Genomic DNA, 24,896 nt, shown 5'->3' on the forward strand with positions numbered 1-24,896 from the left:
CCATAAAACTCCTAGAAGGAAACCTATAGGGAAAGCTCCTTGACATTGCTCTTTGCAGTGATTTTTGGGGGTAAGAAACCAAGGGCACAAAAGCCAAAAATAAACAAGTGGGACTACATCAAACTAAAAAGCTTCTGAACAGCAAAAGCAACAATCAGTAAATTGAAACAACAACCTACAGAAAGACAAAAAATATTTGCAAACCATATATCTGATAAGGGGTTAATATCTAAAAACTATAAAGATCTCACACACTTAATGATAGAAAAAAGCAAATAATGGGTACAATTAAAATTAAACAATTAAAAATGGGTAAAGGACTGAATAGACATTTTTCCAAATAGCCAAAAGGCACAGGAAAAGGTGTTCAAAATCACTAATCATTCAGTTCAGTTCAGTCGCTCAGTCGTGTCCGACTCTTTGCGACCCCATGAACCGCAGCACGCCAGGCCTCCCTGACCATCACCAACTCCCAGAGTTTACTCAAAACCATGTCCATCGAGTCGGTGATGTCATCCAGCCATCTCATCCTCTGTCATCCCCTTCTCCTCCTGCCCCCAATCCTTCCCAGCATTCAAGGGAAACGTAAATTAAAACCACAGTGAGATATCATCTCACATCTGTTATGATAGCAATTACCAGAAAGACAAAAGTTAACCAGCATTGGTGAGAATGTAGAGAAAAGTGAACTATTACACACTATTAGTGATATAACCACTATCAAAACAGGAGAGTGGTTCTTCAAAAAATTAAAAATAGAACTACTCTAAGATCCAACAATACTACTTCTAGGTATATAGCCAAAGGAAATGAAATCAGTGACTGGAAGAGATATCTGCATCCCTATGATGGCTGTAGCACTATTCATAACAGCCAAGATATGGAAATCACCTAAATGCCCATCAAAAGATGAATGGATAAAGAAAATGTGGTATATCTACACAATGGAATATTAATTCAGTGATAAAAAAGGAAATCCTGCCATCTGCAACAACATGGATGAATCTGGAAGGCATTATGCTAGGTGAAATAATCTAGGCAGCAGAGAAAGACAAATACTGTATGGTATTACTTATAAGTGGGACCTAAACAAAACCAACCTGATTTCATAGAAACAGAATAAAATGGCAATTACTGTTACTGAATTGCAAGTCCATGTGCCTGATGCACAGTGAGGCCAATCAATACTAAAACATTAGAGTTTGGAACAGAGAGATTTATTACAGGTTCATACAAGGAGATGGGTGGCTCATGCCCCAATGACCCCAAGTTACTGAAAGTTGTCAGCAAACCCCTTTAAAAGCAAAAGATGAGGGAGCAAGTGTGGTTAGTTGTTGCAAACTTCTTGGTGTCAGATCCTTTGTTCTTGAGGTCAGGTCATGGTCAGGTTAACGAAGTTCCTGTAAATCTCTACCAAAGGAAAGTTATTCTCTGCCTGACAAGAAAGGGCACGGTCCCAAGGCACAGCTTTCAGCCTCCAAGTTCCCAGGTCCTGGTTAAGAAGAGGCAGATCTCAATTGGTAGCTACTTCAGGGCCAGGTTCCCACACCCTGCCCAGCCCTCAGTCTCCTCAGTCTCAGGCCCTCAGTCTCCTCAGGCTGCCCAAATGGGGGAGACCAGGTCTCACAGACTGTGACCATGCAGACAGCCATTACTATTAGGTCACAGAGACAGATATGAGGGAGAGGTTCACCGCGGCCTCAAGGCCTGGACCAAGGCTAATGGAGGGCGTCAGTGAAGGCTCTGGAGCCCTACAGGACAGAAGCCCCAGTCTGCTCCCTGGGCCTGCCAGCTCACCCACTGACCCAAGGAGCCCTCCTCCTTCTCTTGGACGACCCCCAGGAGAAGTCCTAAATCTGTCTCTTACCTCACTCTCCACCTGATGACCACCACATCCCTGACAGCTGGCTGAATTGCTTCTGGACTGGTCCCTCATTGACAGTTACTTGTGGGCATGACCCACTGCGGTGCTGCCCGACAGCTGAGCAGGACAACCAACAGTCGCTCGTTGACAACCGGCTGTCTGTGGGCAGGGACCACTGAGGCACTGACCAGTGGCTGAGCAAGACTCGTTGCCTAGTAACAGGGTGCTGGACTAAGGAGGCACCACAGCGGCTGACTGCTAAGGGCTGTGCTTGTCCTGCTCTGTTACATTACCAAGTTAGGAGGAGAAGCAAATGGGGAAATGCCGGTCAAAGGGCCAAACTTTCAGTTATTAGATAAGTCTTGAGGATCTAATAATGTACAGCAAGGTAATGATAGTTAATAATATGCTATTGTATACTTGTATGCTTGAAAGGTGCTGAGAGCAGATCTTAAGCATTCTCACCATAAGAAATAGAGAATTAACTTAATACATGAAGCAATGGATATGTTAATTAGCTTGATCTTGTATAATTGTTCTGCAATGTATACATAATTGAAATCACCTTTTACACTTCAAATATATACATTTGTCAGTTATTTTTCAATGAAATTAGAAAATAAAACAAAAAGAATCAAATTGGTATGCTGATATTCTTTATTAAAAATGTCTTTCTACCGTTAAAAAAAATTACTCTGTGTTCAAGAACCCAGAGCTGAGAAATTAAAGTGATCAGGGTTGGGAAACACATTTATAGTTCCTGTAAAAATGGAAGGCAAACACTCTCCAAAGCAATGGTTCTCAACCTTGATTGTAGAGCTTTAAAAACACTGATGCCTCACATTCAGAGCATCTGCATTCACTGGACTGGGGTTCAACCTGCCATCCTAATTTTAAAGACTCACTTGGTGATCCCAGTGAGTAGCAAAGATTGATAACCACTGTTCTGGAGAGATATAGCTTCAACATTGGCCACACAAGATCCCCACCAAGCATGACTGAGAAAACAAAATTTGACAACACCCAAAGGAACAATCCACCAAGAACAGGCAGAAATAACAAAAAACAGAATTAACTCCCCAAGAACTTTAAAGATAACAGAATTATTTGTTATAGACTGTATAATATTATATGGCATCTGGTCCCATTATATTATAATATTAGATGGCATCTGGTCCCATCACCTCATGGGAAATAGATGGGGAGACAGTGGAAACAGTGTCAGACTTTATTTTTTTGGGCTCCAAAATCACTGCGGATGTTGACTGCAGCCATGAAATTAAAAGACGCTTACTCCTTGGAAGGAAAGTTATGACCAACCTAGATAGCATATTAAAAAGCAGAGACATTATTTTGCCAACAAAGGTCCATCTGGTCAAGGCTATGGTTTTTCCAGTGGTCATGTATGGATGTGAGAGTTGGACTATAAAGAAAGCTGAGAGCCAAAAAATTGATGCTTTTGAACTGTGGTGTTGGAGAAGACTCTTGAGAGTCCCCTGGACTGCAAAGAGATCCAACCAGTCCATCCTGAAGGAGATCAGTCCTGGGTGTTCACTGGAAGGACTGATGTTGAAGCTGAAACTCCAATACTTTGGCCACCTCATGCGAAGAGTTGATTCATTGGAAAACACCCTAACGTTGGGAAGGATTGGGGGCAGGAGGAGAAGGGGGCAACAGAGGATGAGATGGCTGGATGGCATCACTGACTCGATGGACATGAGTTTGAGTAAACTCCGGGAGTTGGTGATGGACAGGGAGGCCTGGCGTGCTGCGATTTGTGGGGTCGCAGAGTCAGACACGACTGAGCAACTAAACTGAACTGAACTGAACGGATATAATATTAAAATAATTAAAGATGAAAAATCCAAAAATATAAAATGGAGGAAAATACAAGGAAAACATAAAATTCTAGAAAGGATACATTCATTTATTTTAGAAACTCAACAAGTGAGTTAAACAGCAGATTAACAGATCTGTAGAGAAAAGTGGAGGGCTTCCCTGGTGGCTCAGTGGGAAAGAATCTGCCTGCAGTGCAGGATCTGTGGGTTGATTCCTGAGTCAGGAAGATCTCCTGGAGAAGGAAATGGCAACCCACTACAGTATTAAACCTGGAAAATCCCGTAGACAGAGGAGCCTGGTGGGCTACAGTCTGTGGGATTAAAGTAAGAGTCAGCCACGACTGAGTGACTAAACAATAACAACAAAGAGAAAAGGGGAGATCTAGGAGATTGTTCTGGAGAAAATACCTAAGTGTGGCACTAAAAGACGAATAATTAGAATCACAACAGACAACCTGAATCATGCAGATAAATAAGATCAGCACGTTCCTAATTTATGTTACAAAAGAAGAGAAAATGGAAGAGAGGAATATTTTAAAAAATAATGAATAACCTAAAATACTTCAAAAAATACAGAGAGAGACAGAGATGGAGAGAGATAACAAAGGCAATATCAAGGAGCACAGTGACAAAGCAAATGATGTAAACATTAACAACAGGTGAATCTGGATAAAAGGTCTAGGATAGTTCCTTGTTACTATCTTTAGTTATGCAACTTTTTTCTAAGTTTGAAACTATTTCCAAATAAAGTATGTATTAAATTTTCTATGAAATTATGGCTATTTTCCAGAATTAATGGGAAGCAAAAATTAGCAAATTTGAGTTTCAAGCAGGATATGTAAAACTAAATCTATACCTTAAATACATCACACTGGAAACTATAAAATATGAAAGGCAAAGAAAGTGTTTCAAAAGTTATCAGAGAAAAGATAAATTACCTATAAAGAGCAAATCAAAGCCACAATGAGACGTTGTCTCACATCTGTTAGAATGGTCATTATTGAAAAGACAAAGAATAGCAAGTGTTGGAGAGAATATGAAGAAAAGGGAAGCCTACAGTATTGGTGGGACTATAAATTGGTGAAGCCACTACGGAAAACAGTATGCAGGTCCCTCAAAGAACTAGAACTATCATATAACTCAGCTATTCCATTCTGGGTATCTAAAGAGCACACAAAAAAACTAATTCAAAAAGGTATATGCACCCCTATGTTCAGTGCAGATTTATATACAATAGCCAGGATATAGGAACAACCTAAATATTTATCAATGAATAAATGGATAAAGAAGATGTAGCATATATACACATTAGAATAGGCCTCAGCCATAAAAAAGAATGAAATTCTGCCACTTGTGACAACATGAATGGACCTTGAAGGTATTATACTAAGTGAAATAAGTCAAATATGATTTCAGTTCTATGTGAAACCCAAAAAACTAAAACAAATGAACAAACAAAATAAAATAAAAACAAACTCATAGATACAAGATCAGATTAGTGGTTACCAGAGGGGAAGGAGCTTGGGGGGTGGAAGAAATGGGTGAAAGACGTCAACTGTGAATGGTAATGGATAGTAAATAGACTTGTGATAGTGATCGTTTCATAGTGTATATAGATGTCGAGTTACAATGCTATATACCTGAACTTATACAACAATCAAAACAATATTATAAAGAAAAAATATATATCAATAATGAAACAACAATTAGATTCAATAGGCTTCTCAACAGTAACCGCTTGGAGCATTTTCAGAGCTCACCTTATCCTCTACTGAGCCTAAGATCATAGAATTTTTTCTCAGCTGCCACATACTCATTCCTAACTGAAGGAGAAGACTGAACTGAGCGCAGCACTATCAGTGACTTCATTTGGAAGGGACAGGGACAGCAGCAGATGAAAGCAGTGATAAGTATCAAATTTCTTGATAATTATGGTGCTGTTGGAAATTCACTGGGCATTAACTATCCAAATGAAGTAACAGAAGTACTACAGAATCTTATTCGCTCTTCATTCCCTTCTCGTCAAATGATAAGCTTAAAAGAAACTCGTTTTTCTATGGGACTTCCCTGATAGTCCAGTGGTTAAGAATCCTCCTTGCAGCGCAGGGGATGCAGGTTCAATCCCTGGTCGGGGAACTAAGATCCCACGTGCCGTGGAGCAGCCAAGCACGTGCGCTGCAACTATTGAGCCGACACACTCTCGAGCTTGCGTGCCACTTCTAGAGGGTCCATGTGGCGCAATAAAAGGCTCCACACGATGCAACAGAGATCCTGTGTGCCACCACAGCCAAATAAACAAATAATTTTTTTTAAAAAAAGGAACTTGTCTTTCTAAACTGATAATGTTAAGCATTTCCTTTCACTGACAATATCTAGTGTTGGCAAGCATGTGGCATAACTGGAATGCTCATATGTTGCCAGTGGGAATATCAGATAACAAACCACTCTGGAAAACAGTTTGGCAGTTCTTAGAAATTTGAGATGCATTTGTCATACAACCTGGCAATTCCGCTTTTTAAGTATCTGTCCAAAAGAAGGAAGCACATGTCGAAGCACATGAAGACTTGGACATGTATGTTCATAGAAACTTTTTCCATAATCATCCAAAACTAGAAACAATACAAATGTTCATCAACAGATAAATGAATTATATAGTATATCTATACAATGGAATATTACTTGGTATTAAAAAGGAACAAACTACTGATATACATAGTCATGAGGGTGAATCTCAAAAACATCATGCTAAGGAATAAGCAAAAGGCCCAGAGGTCATGCTTCGTGAGTCCATTTATGTGAAACTTTGGAAAAAACAAATCTCGTCTATAGTAATGGCAAAGAGATGATACTTCCCTAGAGCCACGAAGGAGGGTGGTTGATGGGGAAGGGAGGGACACGGGGGAAATTTGGGACTGATGGAAATGTTCTCCATTTTTAGTGTAACGATGGTAACACGAGTACATGCATTTGTCAAAACTCATAAAACTGTACACTCGAGATGGGTGCATTATATGTAAATTACACCTCAATAAAGCTGATTTTTAAAATTTCTTTCCTCTTGCCAAAAACGTTTTCAGCTGTTTTCCCACACATACTTATCATTTTCTCATGACATGCTCTTCCTACACTTTCTTCTCTTTGTTGACTTTATCATTGTCTCACTTTTGAAATATGATTTTTCCCTATCTTAAGGCTAGGTCATTAAATTGAGATTATTTTCTTTTTGCTCTAAAAAGTAGGATATGATGGAGAGATTGTGGTATTAAGAGAAGAATTTTAGAGTGCTCAAATCCCAGATTTACCGATTATTAGCTATGTTATTTTAAGCATCAGTTAAACACTCTGAAATAGATAACTAGTGGGAAGCTGCCGTATAACACAGGGAGCCCAGCCTGGCACCCTATAACTTAAGCAGGTGGGATACGGGTGGGAAGGTGGTTCAAGAGGGAGGGGAGATATATATATAATTATAACTGATGCGAGTTGATGTACGGCAGAGACAACCGTAGCACTGTAAAGAAATTATCCTCCAGTAAAATTTTTTAAAAATTGCACTGCAAAAAAAAAAGAAAATCTTACTATGAAAAGTCAGCCAAACTCAACAATGTGTTTAGTGACATAATAAAAATTATAAATTACATAAAAGCTAATGTATTCCATTTGAGAGTATTCTCTTTATGTGATAATATGGAAGCCAATCACAAACAACTGTAATGGTATACTGGGTACACTGGTTATCTAGGAAAAAAGTTCTGTAGAGAATGTCTGCACATTGAAGAAACTCAAGAGTTACTAATAGAAAAGAAACATGCTTGGGCTCAGTTTTGTAAAGATATGTTTTAGACAGCCAGACTTCCCTATTTTTCTGAAATATATTTGTCAAGTTAATAATCTTAATATTTCCAAACAAGGAAGAAATGCACCATATTTTCCAGTAGTAGATGACTGAAAAGTCAAAATAAACATTAGAAGCATAAAAGGACAGTTTTCACAGATGATGTCATGTTTCATAATTTAACAACTATTATCCATACAGAAGGTAATGATTTTGATATTGCTCGTCTACTCAAAGTGATTACGAAACACCTGACAGAACTGATAGAATGCTTAAAATTTTTATACTCCATCAAGATCTATGCACAGGAAATTCATGGAACCAGAAACCATTCGTTGAAAGGTAGTTTAAAGTTAATATTATTTTACAGGGCTTCCCTGGTGGCTTGGATGGGAAAGAATCTGCCTGCCATGCAGGAGACCCAGGTTTGATCCCTGGGTCAAGAAGACCTCCTGGAGGAGGAAATGGCAACCCACCCCAACATTCCTGCCTGGGAAATCCCATGGACAGAGGAGCCTGACAGGCTACAGTCCCTGGGGCCGTAAAGAGTCAGACCTGACTGTGCAAATAACACTTTCACTTTTCACTTTCACAGGATAAATTGTTGGAACTGGCCACTGATGAAGCATTGACAATGAATTTTTAAAATATTACATCACTTGCTTTGTTTTTAAAAAGCATTAAAGATGAGTATCTTTAGAGCTTCACTGGAGGTTCAGTGGGAAAGAATCCACCTGCCAATGCAAGGGATGTGGGTTCACTCCCGGTCCAGGAAGATCCCACGTGCCGCGGAGCAACCAAGCCCGTGCATCGAAACTGCGGAGCCCGCGCTCTAAAGCTCAGAGAGCGCGACTACCGGGCCCGCGTGCCTTAGCTACTGAAGCCCACACGCCCCAGAGCCATGCGCCACAGCCGGAGAAGCCACCACGATGAGAAGCCCACACACCGCAACTAGACAGCGCCCCACTCGCCCAACTAGGGAGGAGCCCACCCAGCAATGAAGACCCAGCGCAGCCAAAAATTAAATAAGTAAATAAATGTTTTTAAAAGTGAGTATCTTCAGGTGGTGAAACTGCTTTAAAACCTCTTTCTTTATTCCTATTAGCATACCTCTAGAAACCGGCTTTCTCTATTATGATGCTATTAAAACAAACATTGAGTTTGAGCAAGCTGCTCAACCTAGATTAGATAAAGTAACAAGCAAGAAGCAAGTTGGTCACAGTGAAAACCTTTTAAATGGATATACATAGTGGAAATAAAATGGACATGTATAAGACACTGAATATAGAGATTCACTATATCCTTCATAAATGTTTTAATACAATTGTAGGATACAGTAATAGCAATTCTCTATATTAACCATCTATATACATTAATCATCTATACATATACTTTCAATAAACAACATGTAGTTTTGGTAACTCTTTTTTTCCTTTTCTTCTGTGTGATGATTGTTCTGTTTATATTTACATAGACACATAGACCAACTATGTGTAAACAGACTAGAAAGCCCATAAACAACTCACACAAACACAGTCAAATGATCCTGGGGACATCCCTGGTGGTCTAGGGGTTAAGACTTGCACTCCCAATTCAAGGGGTACAGGTTCAATCCCTGGTCAGGGAACTAAGATTCCACACGGCACATGGCGTGGCCAATAAAAAAGTAATCTTGACAAGGATGCCCAAGATTTTACAATGGGGAGGAGATAATTTCTTCAACAAATAATGTTAGGAAAACTGGATATCTACAAGCAAAAGAATGAAATTGGACCCTTAAACCATACACATACACACATACAAAACCTTCAAAAGAGATTGAAGAAATGAAGTGAAGTCAAGTCGCTCAGTCGTGTCCGACTCTTTGCGACCCCATGGACCGTAGCCTACCAGGCTCCTCCATCCATGGGATTATCAAGGCAAGAATACTGGAGTGGGTTGCCATTTCCTTCTCCAAATAGATTATAAAGACTTAAATTTAAAGCCTGAAACTATAAAATCTCTAGAAGGAAAAGCTTTATGACATTACTCTTGGCAATAATTTCTTGGATATGACATCACAAGCTCAGGCAAAAATAGCAAAAAGAGACAAGTGTTCTGTTTATAATTATTAAAACATAATTTTAAAATTTGTATATGTTGATCTGGTTATATATGTTGAACTACTTATTTTTAAAATAATCTTCTGATTTCAATGTTTTTTGTTCTTTTTTAATACAATAATTTTCATCAAATTTTACAAAATTATTAGTGTATGATGATTTAGTAACTTAAGTTGGACCTTCCTCACAGATAGTTGGAAACCATTTTCCAGAGCCTCTGTATAGACTCTATAAATAAAGGGGCTTTATTTATTTACCAACTGATAGCTCAGTTGGTAAAAAATCCACCTGGACTGGGAAGATCCACTGGAGAAGGGATAGACTACCCACTCCAGTAATTCCTGGGCCTCCCTTGTGGCTCAGCTGGTAAAGAATCCGCCTGCAATGCAGGAGACCTGGGTTCAACCTCTGGGTTGGGAAGATCCCCTGGAGAAGGGAAAGGCTACCCACTCCAGTATAATGCCTGAAGGGAAAGGCTACCCACTCCAGTATAATGCTTAAATTTAATGCCTGAAACTATAAATCTCTAGAAGGAAAAGCTTCATGACATTATTCTTGGCAGTAATATCTTGGATATGACATCAAAAAGCTTAGGCCAAAATAGCTTACAGACTCTAGGAGTAAAGATAGTGCTTCATCCTGCAGTTTTCCTCAGTTTAAGTTTTAGGAGTGACCTTTGATTCTGAACTTTTGTTGACGTTTATCTAGGATTATGGGGAAAGCAACATGGAGGAATTCTGAGAAAAAAAAAATGTGGTTTTACAAGGACCTACTGTATAGCATATGGGCTTCCCCAGTGGCTCAGCGATAAAGAATCCTCCTGCAATGCAGGAGATGCAGACCCCTGGAGTAGGAAACGGCAACCCACTCCAGTATTCTTGCCTGGAAAATCCCATAGACAGTGGATACAGTCCATGGAGTCGCAGTCAAACACTAGGCGCATGCGCGCACACACTATGCTGTACGGCTGAAACTAACACATTATTAATCAACCATACGCCAATATAAAATCAAAAGTTTTCAACGAGGTTGGGGGGCGCGGGGCGGGAAACTGTTGGGACACACACACACACAGTGTGGTTTTAGCAAACTAACCGTGGGTCCAGCAGAAAGTTTCCTGCTCTTAAGACTGTGCTGCCACCCTGTGGCCATTCTTCTTATGACCCCAAACGAGAAGATTCATCCTTTGCTATACACGTATGTATGTGCCAGCGTGCTAAGTCGCTTTTGTCGTGTCCAACTCTTTGTGACTCTGTGGACTGTAGCTCAGCCCACCAGGCTCCTCCATGCCCTCCTCCAGGGGATTTTCCTGACCCAGGGACCAAACCCGTCTCTTCTGTCTCCTGCATTGGCAGGCGGGTTCTTTACAACTAGCGCCACCTGAGAGGCTATATATATATATATATATATATATATATATATATATATTAGCTCAGTCGAGTCCAGTTCTTTGTGACCCCATGGACTATAGCCTGCCAGGCTCCTCTGTCCATGGATTTCGTCAGGCAAGAATACTGGAGTGGGTTGCCATTCCCTTCTCCAGGGGATCTTCCCAACCCAGGAATTGAACCAGGGTCTCCTGCATTGCAGGCAGGTTCTTTACCATCTGAGCCATCAGGGAAACCCATATATGTGTATGTATAAATATATACAAATATATATATGTGATATATATATATATATATACATATATATATCTCTTTCCTCTCAACCCTAACATTTCTCTCATCCCATCTAATTCTATAGTGAACTTCATTAAATCTACTGAATACTCTGCTCTTATTTATATCATGCTTACTCTTTTTCTTCTTTCTTTTTTAAGTAGTTTTAAGTAGTCTGTTACTGCTATATGAATGTGGGCATTATTATTCAGTGTCAACCAAACTGCAATGAAAGCAATGAATTAATTGAGCACAGTACATTCAAATAAAAGTAAAATATTTTAGCAATAAAATAGAGATTACTTTACTTCTTGCCATCCAAAGAAAAATGTCACCTTATAAGCAGCAGCTAGCAATACATAAGCCATCTTGGATACATCCCAAACTGGGATGCCAGGATACAGGTTAGAAACAAATCTTTGTTTACAACTAAACTAAGTAAAAGTATATTATTACATATATCAATGGAGAAGAATTCGGCCTCTGTAAGCATTTTCATCATAATTTCATATTACTTTATATAGATAATATATCGCATAACTCATCTGACTAAAGATGAAACATGGCAAAATAACAAAGACAGAAGAAAGAAGTCTATCTGGGAATCTAGATGTTTCTACAACCTTCCTTCCTTCCTGTAAATCTCAACTCAGCAATAATAATTGTGAGCAGAAACCCTATGATCAAGGTTTTTGTTTCTCTGTGATTAAATTCAGTTTTAAAAGTCGTTCTGTGCAATCTAAGTGAAGTTTTGCAAAGTCAGTCTCCTTTAGAGTTTTCCAAACAGGTATTTTAAAAACTGTAACTTAAAAATGGTGACTCATGCAAAAGAACAAAATTGGATACTTATAGTATTAACAAAAATCAACTCACAATGGATTAAAGACTTACGTGTGAAAGCTTAAACTGTAAAACTACTAGAAGAAAACATAAGGGGAAAGCTTCTTGATATTAATCTTGGCTATAATTTTCTGTATGTGACACCAAAAATTCAGGCATCAAAAATACAAATAGACAAGTGGACCTGTATCAAACTAAAAAGCTGCTGCACAACAAAAGAAACTCAGGGTGAAAAAAACCCTACAGGACGGCAAGAAATATTTGCAAACAACATATCTGATAAGGGATTAATGTCCAAAATATATAAGAAACTCATACAACTTGACAGCAAAAACAAAACATTCTGACTTAAAACAAGGGGGGGGGGCAAAAGACCTGAAGAGACATTTCTCAAAAGACATACAAATGATCAACACATGTAGGAAAAGGTGCTCAAACATTATTCATCATCACAGAAATGCAAATCAAAACCATAGTGAAATATCACTTCACACCTGTTAGGATGGCATTATCAAAATGGCAAAAGATAACAAGTGTTGGTGAAAATGGGGAAAAGAGAAACATCATCTACTGTTGGTGGGAATGTAATCTGATACAGCCATTATAAGAAGGCAATACAGTGGTTCCTCAAAAAATTAAAAATAGAACTACTATATGATCCAACAATCCCACCCTTTGGATATTTATCCAAAAGTATTGGAGTCAGGATTTCAAAGAGATATCTGTACTCCCTTATATTCATTGCAGAATTATTCACAACAGTGATGATATGGAAATAACCTAAATGTCCATCGACAAATGAATGGTTAAAGAATGTGGTATATACATGCAATGGAATATTACCCAGCCTTTAAAAAGGAAACCCTGCCATCTGCAACAACATGGATGAATCTGGAGGGCTTTATGTTAAAAGAAATGAATCAAATACAGAAAGACAATCACTGCACGATCTCTTACACATGTGAGATGACTGATATGTTAATATGCTTTATTGTTATGATTATTTCGCAATGTACAAGAACATCAAAAGATCAAGTTATATATACACAATTTTATTTGTCAGCTACACCTCACTAGAGCTGTCTTAAAAACTGACTGCCTAATTGGGATTGCCTATTTCTCAAATTACCCTAAAATGCAATTGGTAAATACACTAGTGGGTAGAGGCTCATTTTTAAGGTAATATTTTTAAATGGAATATCACTTACTGAGGTCAAATAAAAGGTAAACCTAGAGGATCAACTTTTGGTTTTATATTTACCAGTTCATTGAGTTAGGAGGTAAAAACAGAGGCAAGAAGCAAGGACAGAAAGGCAAGACCAGTGGCCAATGATGTGGAAGGAATGAGATTCAATAGAGTGAACAAGCACCAACGAAAGAAAATCTCACTGAAAATTAGCCAGCTGAGGAGGGAATGAATATGCTTAAGACCCATGAACGACACAGAGATCAACATAAAATATTCAAGCTAGAAGGAGCCCTCAAGAGGAGGAGAAGGGAAAGGACTGTTGCTGTTGTGGAGACTGGAAGCTTAACCATGAAAAACAGACCTGAGCGGTGATGCTGCTGTACGAAGCCTTCTGGGTGCTTCCATCATCCCTGCTAGTTATTTTTAATGTAGTATACATACATATATTTTACCTGAAGAAGGAAATGGCAACCCACTCCAGTATTCTTGCCTGGAAAAGTCCATGGACAGAGGAGCCTGGAGGGCTCCAGTCCATGGGGTTACTGAGCATGTGTGAATGAGGGTGGAGGGAGATGGGTTGGTAGCAATAAGGTGGTAGAACTAAAAAAAAAAAATACATACATATATTTTAGCATAGTATACATGCTTTGGTCACCTGATATGAAGAACTGACTCACAGGAAAAGACCCTGATGCTGGGAAAGACTGAAGGCTAAAGAAGAAGAGAATGACTGAGGATGAGATGGTTGGATGGCATCACCGACTCAACAGACATGAGTTTGAGCAAACTCCAGGAGTTGCTGACAGACAGGGAAGCCTGGCGTCCTGCAGTCCATGGAGTCACAAAGAGTCGGACATGACTGAGCGGTTGAAGTGATACATGCTTAAGGACTTTGGGTGGCAACGAATGGAAATACAGGACAGTGATCACCACACAGTCCTTCAAGTGGGCTGCGGGAGAGGAGGGTGGGAATAATGAGGGTGAGCACATGAGTCATTACTGTCAACACGTCTAGTGTCCTAGGAGACGGTGTGGAGATGGAGGGGCTGGAGGGGAAGGAAGGAGAGCGACGAGATGTTCTTCCAGCTGATCCAGGGGCAAAGCTTGTCTTAACACTGGAGGCAACCACAAGCGTATCAATAGCAAGAGTATCCCAGGGAATGTGTAAGAGAAGGGAAACCGCTAGCACGTAGTAACCCAGGTTTGACAAAAGTATAGAGCTCCTCCTTGCGCCAGGCGCTGCGGGGCTATTAGTAGAAAGCGCCTCCCTTTGAGGAAGTCAAGTCTCTGCTCCCTTCGCAGCGGCCTCCCTCTCACAGAAGGGAGAGCCTCCCAAGGAGGGGCCCTGGCACCACCACAGGTAACGAAACCAACAGATCTTGTCCACATCCCAAGCCTGGCTCTTATTTTAGATCAGAACAAAGGCTCTGAGCTCAGAACTTGATTCTCACAGCCAGAGAGAGAGGGAAAAAAACCCAACATGTTCACTTAAACAGTAAGATATTACACTTTTATCCAGAATGGAATATGCATTCATGTATATTTTCATCTTCGGAACAGGTGGCTTGAAATGCAAATAAGGTAATAAGTGTCAGAGCCGTATCCTAGCAGTAGCTGCTTTGCAAACGTTACCATGGCACCGATTCAACAGTGTTCTTAGACGCAGCCACACCTCGGCAAGGTCTTTCTAACTCGGGACAGCCAAGTTCAAAGAACTAATGGACGAAAACCGCAAAAACAGTTCTGAACCAATACAGGAGGTGAATCTTCACAACACAGTTGCCCTCTGAAACAGCTACTTGAAACAGGGCATGAGACTTGAAGGGGGAAAGAGAGGAAATGGACCAACTCCTAGAACACCTGGAATGTGATCCAAGCGTGGAGACAAAATGATGGTAATTATAACTGCTAACACTTGTTTTTAGCTGCTAACAGATTGCGCACAGATTGGGAAGGGCAGACTCCATTTCCCAACTACTCCGGTGCAAACTGTGCTTTACCAGTACTCACTAAATCCTGGCTGAGTGACGAGAAAGCAGACTGTCCTCATGTATGGCTAACTGGTGTTAAACTAAGGAAGGCAGTCCTCCCACAGCCATAGCCCAGGGGGCCACTCACAAGGAGTGGAGACCGGGAGCTGGCTTCTGCAGCTCTCCACTCCCTACCGCCACTAGATCCGCTCATCTGAGGGCGGCATGCATTTATCTCTCATGTGCGGACAAAGCAGAAGGAAGAGAAGTGGGTGATAGGGACACAGGATGGTGGGGAAACAAGTCTTAGCCAACCCGGCCCATGAACCAATCAAGGTTCCTGAGGTAGTCCGGGGCTAAACAGGGCAGGTCTCAACCTGGTTAGGGGAAAATGAAAGGCCAGATACTAAAGGTTAACACGACAAGACGGTCTGTGGTCAGTGGCAAATTGCTGATATAAACCAGAAATTCTGCAAGAGTTCAAAGTGGGCAGGAATTCTTTCCTGCTTCTCCTTCAGATAAGGGTGATTAAAGATCTGAAAAAGTGAAGACACGTCAATAGGGAGAAGGCAATGGCAACCCACTCCAGTGCTCTTGCCTGGAAAATCCCATGGACGGAGGAGCCTGGTAGGCTGCAGTCCATGGGATCACGAAGAGTTGGGCACGACTGAGCGACTTCACTTTCACTTTCACTTTCATGCATTGGAGAAGGAAATGGCAGCCCACTCAGTGTTCCTGCCTGGAGAATCCCAGGGACGGGGGAGCCTGGTGGGCTGCTGTCTATGGGGTCGCACAGAGTCGGACGCGACTGAAGCGACTTGGCAGCAGCAGCCAATAGGGAGCCACAGTTGGTTGGCCCTGAAAGCCATCGGCAAGAATGAGACTCCAAAACTCCCGTCATTACCTATAAAAGCCACTAGTCCTCAAGATCCCCTTTAAGACAGTAATGATGCATCATTCGTGGCTAAGATAGCCTAAGGGAGGGATGCAAAGGAAGGATGCTTAGAAAAGCAATCAGGACTTTCCATATCACCCTTATCTTGAAAACCCAAAGACCTCTCCTTACAAGAAGGGTAATTCTGGGACTATTACATATAGTTATCTTCACACTCCCTTCCCCCTCAAAAAAGTAAAAGCAGAAAAGGGCCTCTTGGTACTGCTTCCATAATGTTTTAGACAAATCAATCTGTAAATTTTCTGTGGGTGAGCTGACATTGTAATTTGAGTTATAACCTGGATTTTGGGTGTACCACCCAACGGCAGACCACACTCAGCAGACAATATTCAAAAGAAAGTGAGACTTTGGGCTTGGTTTCGGCAAGTTTTGATATTCAGAGAGGTCCAGTCTCATGTGTAAGGCTGAGAGAGGCGCAGATCCAAGGAGAAAATAATGCTCAGGGTCAAGCAGGAGACGGTGTCAGGTTCTAGGTGATCGGTCCATTACCAAGGGTTAATCAGAAGGAGAGTCAGGATCCCAGGGAAAACCTAGGCAGGGTGTAAGAAGCCTTGGAGCAGGAAAATGGCACTAAGATGGCCCTAAGGAGCCATCCGAGGCAAACATGTGTCAGAGGTCAGGAGAAATCTGGAATTTGAAGCGTATGTAGTGCCCAGAGTCAGAGCAGAGATACCAGCCATTAGGTTAATGGTGACATGAGTAAAGTCACATTCCATCAACAGCTGGACTGACGCTGTATTTTCTGCCCAGGAAAGGATTAGTAAAGGACCTCTGCAGGTTTCAGCCTGGAGATCAGGCCGTATCAAACACAGCAATGACTGAGGGGACCTGGGTTGAGAAGACAGTGCGTCTATAGGAGAGGCTCTAATAAATATTTCTGAAGTGGTAAATTAACTTTTGAAAAGTGAGAAATTAATTTTGTTGCAATGGTCAGTTTGTCCCTTTTAAATTTTCTGCTTTATCCATTGTGCCGCCTGGACAAAGTGGTAAATGTAAAAACCATACATAGTAGAAGAAAATATGGGGAATACTTAAATTCCTCTTTGATGCAGAAGTCTTTTCTAAATACAATAGTTAAAAAAATCATAACATTAATTAGACCACATAAAATGTAAAATTTGGTTCAATTAAAAATACCACCAGCATAATTAAAAGGCTCTATAAAGCAGGTAAAATATTAACAAGAAACATGACAGCTAATGCTCTTGATGCATAAGGAGTTACTGTAAATCCATTAAAAAACCTCAAACAAAAAGTGGTAAAGAATCATACATCTTTCACAGAAGAATAAGTACACAGATCAATAAGCATATAAAAAGGTATTACCTTTTCACCAGGAATTGAAAAGGTACAAAATATAACCATAAAGAGATACTGATAGGCAGCCGGAATAGCTCAGTTGGGAGAGCGTTAGACTGAAGAAGAAAGAGATACTGATGTTCCCTTCTTAAACTGACAAAGGGCATATTAATAATTAACAAAACTGGGAGAGTTTCTTTTGTAGAAACATGTAATAGTTGCAAAATAAATTACTTTAAAATGTTTCTATAATTCCCTTCATTGCTGCATGAGAACAATAATACTGAAGGAATATTTTTGTAAAGGAAAAATCATTACTTAAAATTTCAACTTTGAGGGCTTAACGTCCAAGAAATTATTTATTTGCAATATTCTGAAGGATCATCTTTGCTCTCCAGAACTGTAAAGTTTCCAAAATTCTCTAACAAGGCCCACCTACTAGAAATAAAACTCTCAAATATCAATGAATGAGGGTCCATGACCCACAGAATACTCAAGCATTCCTTCTCCAAGAAGTCTCTACCATTAAATAAAATAGATCCCAAGGTCCTAGTCCCTGCCAAAGGATAACCATCTCCTACTTATTGCCAATGATTAGAAGAAATAGCTGCTTTAACATGCAAGCACACTCAAAATATCCATACAGTATATTAGATACTTTCATAGTCAGAAAAGAAACAAAGAATATTATGAACAAAATGCAAAACCCATGCTTGTATCTTTGGACTCTTATAAACCAGAACCAACTAGACAATCTGGGAGATTCACACTTTTACTACTGAGCTAATGTGTCAGTTCAGTTCAGTCGCTCAGTTGTGTATGACTCTTTGTGACCCCACGGACTGCAGCACGCCAGGCCTCCCTGTCGATCACCAACTCCCGTAGTCCACCCAAACTCTTGTCCGTTGAGTCAGTGATGCCATCCAACCATCGCATCCTTTGTCGTCCCCTTCTCCTCCTGCCCTCAATCTTTCCCAGCACCAGGGTCTTTTCAAATGAGTCAGCTCTTCACATTAGGTGGCCAACATATTGGAGTTTCAGCTTTAGCATTATTCCTTCCAATGAACACTCAGGACTGGTCTCCTTTAGGATGGACTGGTTGGATCTCCTTGCAGTCGAGGGGACTCTCAGGAGTCTTCTCCAACACCACAGTTCAAAAGCATCTATTCTTTGGCACTCAGCTTTCTTTATAGTCCAACTGTCACATCCATACACGACTCCTGGAAAAACCATAGCCTTGACTAGATGGACCTTTGTTGGCAAAATAATGACTCTGCTTTTTCATATGCTATCTAGGTTGGTCATAACTTTCCTTCCAAGGAGTGACCATCTTTTAATTTCATGGCTGCAATCACCATCTGCAGTGATTTTGGAACTCAAAAAAAATAAAGTTTGCCACTGCTTCCACTGTTTCCCCATCTAATAGCCATGAAGTGATGGGACCAGATGCCATGATCTTAGTTTTCTGAATGTTGAACTTTAAGCCAATTTTCTCACTCTCCTCTTTCATCAAGAGGCTCTTTAGTTCTTCTTACTTTCTGCCATAAGGGTGGTGTCATCTGCATATCTGAGGTTATTGACATTTCTCCTGGCAATCTTGATTCCAGCTTGTGCTTCATCCAGCCCAGTGTTTCTCATGATGTACTCTGTGTATAAGTTAAATAAGCAGGGTGACAATATACAGCCTTGATGTACTCCTTTCCCTATTTGGAACCAGTCTGTTGTTCCATGTCCAGTTCTAACTATTGCTTCCTGACCTACATACAGATTTCTCAAGAGGCAGGTCAGGTGATCTGGTATTCTGATCTCTTTAAGAATTTTTCACAGTTTACTGTGATCCACACAGTCAAAGGCTTTAGAGTAATCAATAAAGCAGATGTTTTTCTGGAACTCTCTTGCTTTTTTGATGATCCATTAGATGTTGGCAATTTGATCTCTGGTTCCTCTGCCTTTTCTAAAACCAGCTTGAACATCTGCAAGCGCACAGTTCAACGTATTGTTGAAACCTGGCTTGGAGAATTTTGAGCATTACTTTGCTAGTGTGTGAGATGAGTGCAATTGTGCAGTAGTTTGAGCATTCTTTGGGATTGCCTTTCTTTGGGATTGGAATGAAAACTGACTTTTTCAGTCCTGTGGCCACTGCTGAGTTTTCCAAATTTGCTGGCATATTGAGTGCAGCACTCTCACAGCATCATCTTTTAGGATTTGAAATAGTAGTTCAACTGGAATGTCATCACCTCCACTAGCTTTGTTTATAGTAATGCTTCCTAAGGCTCACTTGACTTCACATTCTATGATGTCTGGCTCTAGGTGAGTGATCATACCATTGTGATTATCTGGGTCATGAAGATCTTTTTTGTACAGTCCTTCTGTGTATTCTTGCCACCTCTTCTTAATACCTTCTGCTTCTGTTAGGTCCATACCATTTCTGTTCTTTATTGAGCCCATCCTTGCATGAAATGTTCCCTTGGTATCTCTAATTTTCTTGAAGAGATCTCTAGTCTTTCCCATTTTGTTCTTTTTCTCTATTTCTTTGCACTGATCACTGAGGAAGGCTTTCTTATCTCGCCTTGCTATTCTTTGGAACTCTGCATTCAAATGGGTACATTTTTCCTTTTCTCCTTTGCTTTTTGCTTCTCTTCTTTTCACAGCTATTTGTAAGGCCTCCTCAGACAGCCATTTTGCTTTTTTGCATTTCTTTTTTTGGCGATGGTCTTGATCCCTGTCTCCTGTACAATGTTACGAATCTCTGTCCATAGTTCATCATGCACTCTATCAGATCTAATCCCTTGAATCTATTTCTCACTTCCACTGTATTATCATTAAGAGATTTGATTTAGGTCATACCTGAATGGTCTAGTGGTTTTCCCTACTTTCTTCAATTTAAGTCTGAATTTGGCAATAAAGAGTTCATGATCTGAGCCACAGTCAGCTCCCAGTCTTGTTTTTGCTGACTGTATAAAGCTTCTCCATCTTTAGCTGTGAAGAATATAATCAATCTGATTTAGGTGTTGACCATCTGGTGATGTCCATGTATAGAGTCTTCTCTTGTTTTGTTGGAAGAGGGTGTTTGCTATGACCAGTGCATTCTCTTGGCAAAACTCTATGAGCCTTTGCCCTGCTTCATTCTGTATTCCAAGGCCAAATTTGCCAGGTGTTTCTTGACTTCCTATTTTTGCATTCCAGTCCCCTATAATGAAAAGGACATCTTTTTTAGGTGTTAGTTCTAAAAGGTCTTGTAGGTCTTCATAAAATTGTTCAACTTCAGCTTCTTCAGCGTTACTGGTCAGGGCATAGGCTTGGATTACTGTGATATTGAATGGTTTGCTTTGGAAACAAAGAGAGATCATCCTGTCATTTTTGAGAGTGCATCCAAGTACTGCATTTCAGACTCTTCTGTTTACTATGATGGCTATTCCATTTCTTCTAAGGGATTCTTGCCCACAGTAGTAGATATAATGGTCATCTGAGTTAAATCCACCCATTCCAGTCCATTTTAGTTCGCTGATTTAAAATGTTGACACTCTTGCCATCTCTAATATGTATTGAGTCCCTAATATGTGTCAGACACATAATAAAGCATTTTTTATTTATTCCATCATTCAATCCACAAGATAATCTTGCAAGGCAGGTTCTATTTTTATCCTCATTTCACAAAAAAAGAAAAAATAGCAGCAGCAGCTATGGCTCCCAGATGTTCTGTAACTTGCCAAAAGTAACAAAGCTGGTAACTGGCAAAGCCCAGATTTGAAATAAGGTAGTCTGTTTCTCAAAGAGTTGACTCATTGGAAAGGCCCCTGATGCTGGGAGGGATTGGGGGCAGGAGGGGAAGGGGACGACAGAAGATGAGATAGCTGGATGGTATCACCGACTCAATGGACCTGAGTTTGAGTAAACTCCGGGAGTTGGTGATTGACAGGGAGGCCTGGCGTGCTGCGATTCATGGGGTCGCAAGGAGTCAGACACGGCTGAGAGACTGAACTGAACTGAACTCTGTTTCTATAACTTGCACTGTTAACCCATTTGTTTTTCTGCCTCAGAATCTATCAAACAGGTAAAGGTGTTCTGTCTTTCTCTTCTGTCTCCTCCCCCAGCATTTGTTTAATTCTCAGGATTAGTATCTTGACCTTTCACTATTGATATACAATGAATCACTATCTTTTAGAGTCAGATGCTACTATGGTTATTGTGCTACTTCCTCTGAAGAAAAGTATGGCTCGGCAAATTAAAGCGTTGTCTTTCATTTTTCCTGCACTGGTTTTATATGTCATTTCTCTTCCTTGTTTAGGGCTGCAGCTAGAAGACAATAAAACTAACGATGGAGCCCTTATATGAGGAATACCTGGCCAGTCATGGAACGATAGTAAAACCTTATTACTGGTTGAGTTTCTCTCTCGATTGCTCTAATTGTCCTTACCATATTTGGACAGGTGAAGAAGCAAGAGTTCCCTACACAGAATTTTATCAGATTTTTGGATTCCCTTATGGGCCAACATATCCTCCAACGAAACACCTCACGTTCTATGAGCTAAAAACTTCTTCTGGAAGCCTGGGGCAAAAGGGTCATGCCAGCAGCTGCACTAGAAACGATACCCACCCGGAATCAATGTTATTTGAGGTGAACGGTTACCTTGACTCTGCCGTTCACAATAACGACCGCATCAGGCATGTTATTCTGTATTCCAGTAACTCCCCTTGCAATGAAGCCAACCACTGCTGCATCAGCAAGATGTATAACTTCCTGGCAAAGCATCCAGACATCACTCTTAGTATTTACTTTTCTCAGCTCTATCACACGGAGGCTGAATCTCCTGCCTCGGCGTGGAACCGCGAAGCTCTCCGGAGCCTGGCCAGTTTATGGCCACAGGTCACTCTGAGCCCGATAAGTGGTGGGATGTGGCATTCTCTCCTCAGCAACTTTGTGAGTGGTGTCCAGGGAGCGACTGTTTTCCAGCCCATTTTAACCGGGAGAGCTCTGGCGGACAGGCACAACGCACATGAAATCAATGCCATAACAGGGGTGAAGCCATATTTCACCGATGTTCTTCTCCAGGCAAAAGAGAATCCGAACATAACGGCTCAGGCAGCTTTGGAGGGCTACCCCTTAAACAATGTCTTTCCCAGGCAGTCTTTTCAAGTGCCAAGCGGACAGCTGCCACCCAATCTGACCCTAGACCCCAGGGTTCCTGTCGTATTCGTGCTGGTGCCTTACAGAGACCTACCACCAATCCACGTAGGACCAAGTCCACATAAACCTAGGAATAGCATAAGGCATTTAAATATGCCTCAAATATCATTCCAGGAAACCGGTGATCTCAGAAAGTCTCCCATTGGCATGCCAGTGAAGAGAGCAGAAATCACAGGACAGTTTGCAAGTAGCAAAGAAGCAGATGAAAAGAGGAAGAAGAAAGGGAAAAACTAAAATTTGCATTTCGACAACTGGTCAGGAGACCAAACTACTACCAGAGGACTTTATTAGATAGGCAGCAGAAATCTGGAAACTTTCTCTCTTAGGTCTGATTCAAGACGGAGATAAACTGACACACTAAAAGCAAAACATGAATTATTTATTATTTCAACTATTACAAGGCTACACTATTTTTAACATAACCCAAGATCTTTCCATAAGCAACTTGATCTCTCTCCTTTAGTTTGAAATTGACAGTATCAAAATGGAGTCATTAGTAACTTGCTAATATTCTGATGTGGATAAGAAAATGTCATTATTATACACTACCCACATCATCTTTCCACTGAAAAAGCCCATGGACTAAATAGCTTCCTAAATTGGTTTCGGTATAAAAAATTTACTGCAAAATTGGAAAACAGCCTGAGTTACTGACATTAAGTGCTGCCTGCAAAAGCAAACCAGTGATTTTCCATTAATTGTTAACCACGGACAGAAGATTTTAGGCAGTTCATTTCCTTTTTTATCTAAAGTGGTTCAAAATAGTTTGTGGGGAGAAAAGTTCTTTAGCTAATTGATTAGCTATAGCTACCAAAATTGATTTTTGAAACCAGTCACCTGCTCAGTTTGATCTTTCTTTCCAGAGCAGATGATAAAGGTGGGATAATACATGAGAGTCTCCAAAAGGCCTTCCATCACACACCACATAAAATCCAAGCCACTCTACGGACTTTCAAGATTCCTCCTCTACCTTCCTGCCACCCTGTCGCATCAGCGAGAGTATCAGTTCCTGCAGGTCACACTGTCTCTCCTCTTTGGTTTTCCCTTAGGGTTTAGCACAGTATTCAGACAAAAGGTGGAGAGGAAGTCTGTGAATCTACGGTTCCAGTAACTTAACCAATTGCCACTCCCAACATTCCTTTTCCATTCCAGCCAGGCGCCAGCTTAGCCATACTGCAATGAATATCTTTTTTTTGGTTAGGATCCATTCTCCCTTTTTCTGATATAGCTTCCCAAAGCATAATTTGTTTTACTTTCCCTTTTCTCACCCCTTCTCTTAAAATCTTGTTCCAAACACACTTCTAAGAAGTGCTCCTTGACTAATCCTCTGAGCATGTACATTAAAGTACCTTGTTTATGTTTAATTATATTTGCTGCTCACTTCCCTCTTAGAAATGCATTACAAGAAAAATGTGCATTCATTTGTAACTTACTACACAATATGTTCTTAATATGTGTAAAAATTAATTCTAGTCTAGTAAGACAGTTTTGTCATTGGAAGAAAAAACTTAAAGCACCCCATGCAGGAGGAGAAAGGGAAAGTGGAAGTAGGGGGAGAAAGAAAAGAAAACAAAAATGTTTAGAAAAGAAATCTCTATTGTGATGAAAATAAACACAAAATTTTAAAAAGAATTTGTACTGTTAACCTGAAATTTTTAATAGATTTATTAGAATATAATTATATTGTAGGTATACAGTAATTATTATTTAAAGAGGTACTGTTGAAGTTTATTATTAGATCATGAACTCATATGTCTACAGTTTGGGATGTAGAGTTAAAAAAAAAAGACCCCAGCATATGAGAAATTCAGGAGCTCTGATCATTATAAAAGTAGATAGAGCAGGTAGGTGACTCAGCTAATAACATCAGCAAGTCTGAAGGACCTGGGGACCCAGTTCTGAAACTTCCTGCCTTGTGGGCTCCTCCAAAAAAAAAAATAGATTCAATTAATTACTATGAAAGCTGCCTCCAAAGTGGTCAAGAAGACTACAGCATCAGTCAGGATACAAAGGATCCAGTTAGAAACAGAGTGAAATCTATAATGGATTTCTATTTCAAATATGAGCCTGGCTATCACAATATGTAACTTTTACAGTGTGATGATCAAGTCTTCCTGCTCACCACACAATGGATTCTGGTTTGTGGATAGTAGAT

General features: G+C 40.4%; 2 protein-coding genes across 3 annotated transcripts in view; one reads left to right on the forward strand and one right to left on the reverse strand.

Moving 5' to 3' along the window:
• Nucleotides 1-24,896, reverse strand: part of RGL1 (ral guanine nucleotide dissociation stimulator like 1) — a 272,222-nt gene that overhangs the window by 237,613 nt on the left and 9,713 nt on the right. The window lies entirely within an intron of this gene.
• Nucleotides 14,600-24,373, forward strand: APOBEC4 (apolipoprotein B mRNA editing enzyme catalytic polypeptide like 4). The gene is made up of 3 exons (XM_020898490.2): nucleotides 14,600-14,689; nucleotides 14,890-15,224; nucleotides 21,842-24,373. The coding sequence occupies exon 3, from the start codon at nucleotides 21,872-21,874 to the stop codon at nucleotides 22,973-22,975; it is 1,104 nt and encodes a 367-aa protein (XP_020754149.2). The 5' UTR covers nucleotides 14,600-14,689; nucleotides 14,890-15,224; nucleotides 21,842-21,871; the 3' UTR covers nucleotides 22,976-24,373.

This window comes from Odocoileus virginianus, chromosome 11 (assembly GCF_023699985.2).
Source record: "Odocoileus virginianus isolate 20LAN1187 ecotype Illinois chromosome 11, Ovbor_1.2, whole genome shotgun sequence".
Taxonomy (NCBI): domain Eukaryota; kingdom Metazoa; phylum Chordata; class Mammalia; order Artiodactyla; family Cervidae; genus Odocoileus; species Odocoileus virginianus.

Coding starts and splice junctions, on each gene's coding strand:
- APOBEC4 (XM_020898490.2), top strand. CDS start 21,872: ATGGAGCCCTTATATGAGGAATACCTGGCCAGTCATGGAACGATAGTA.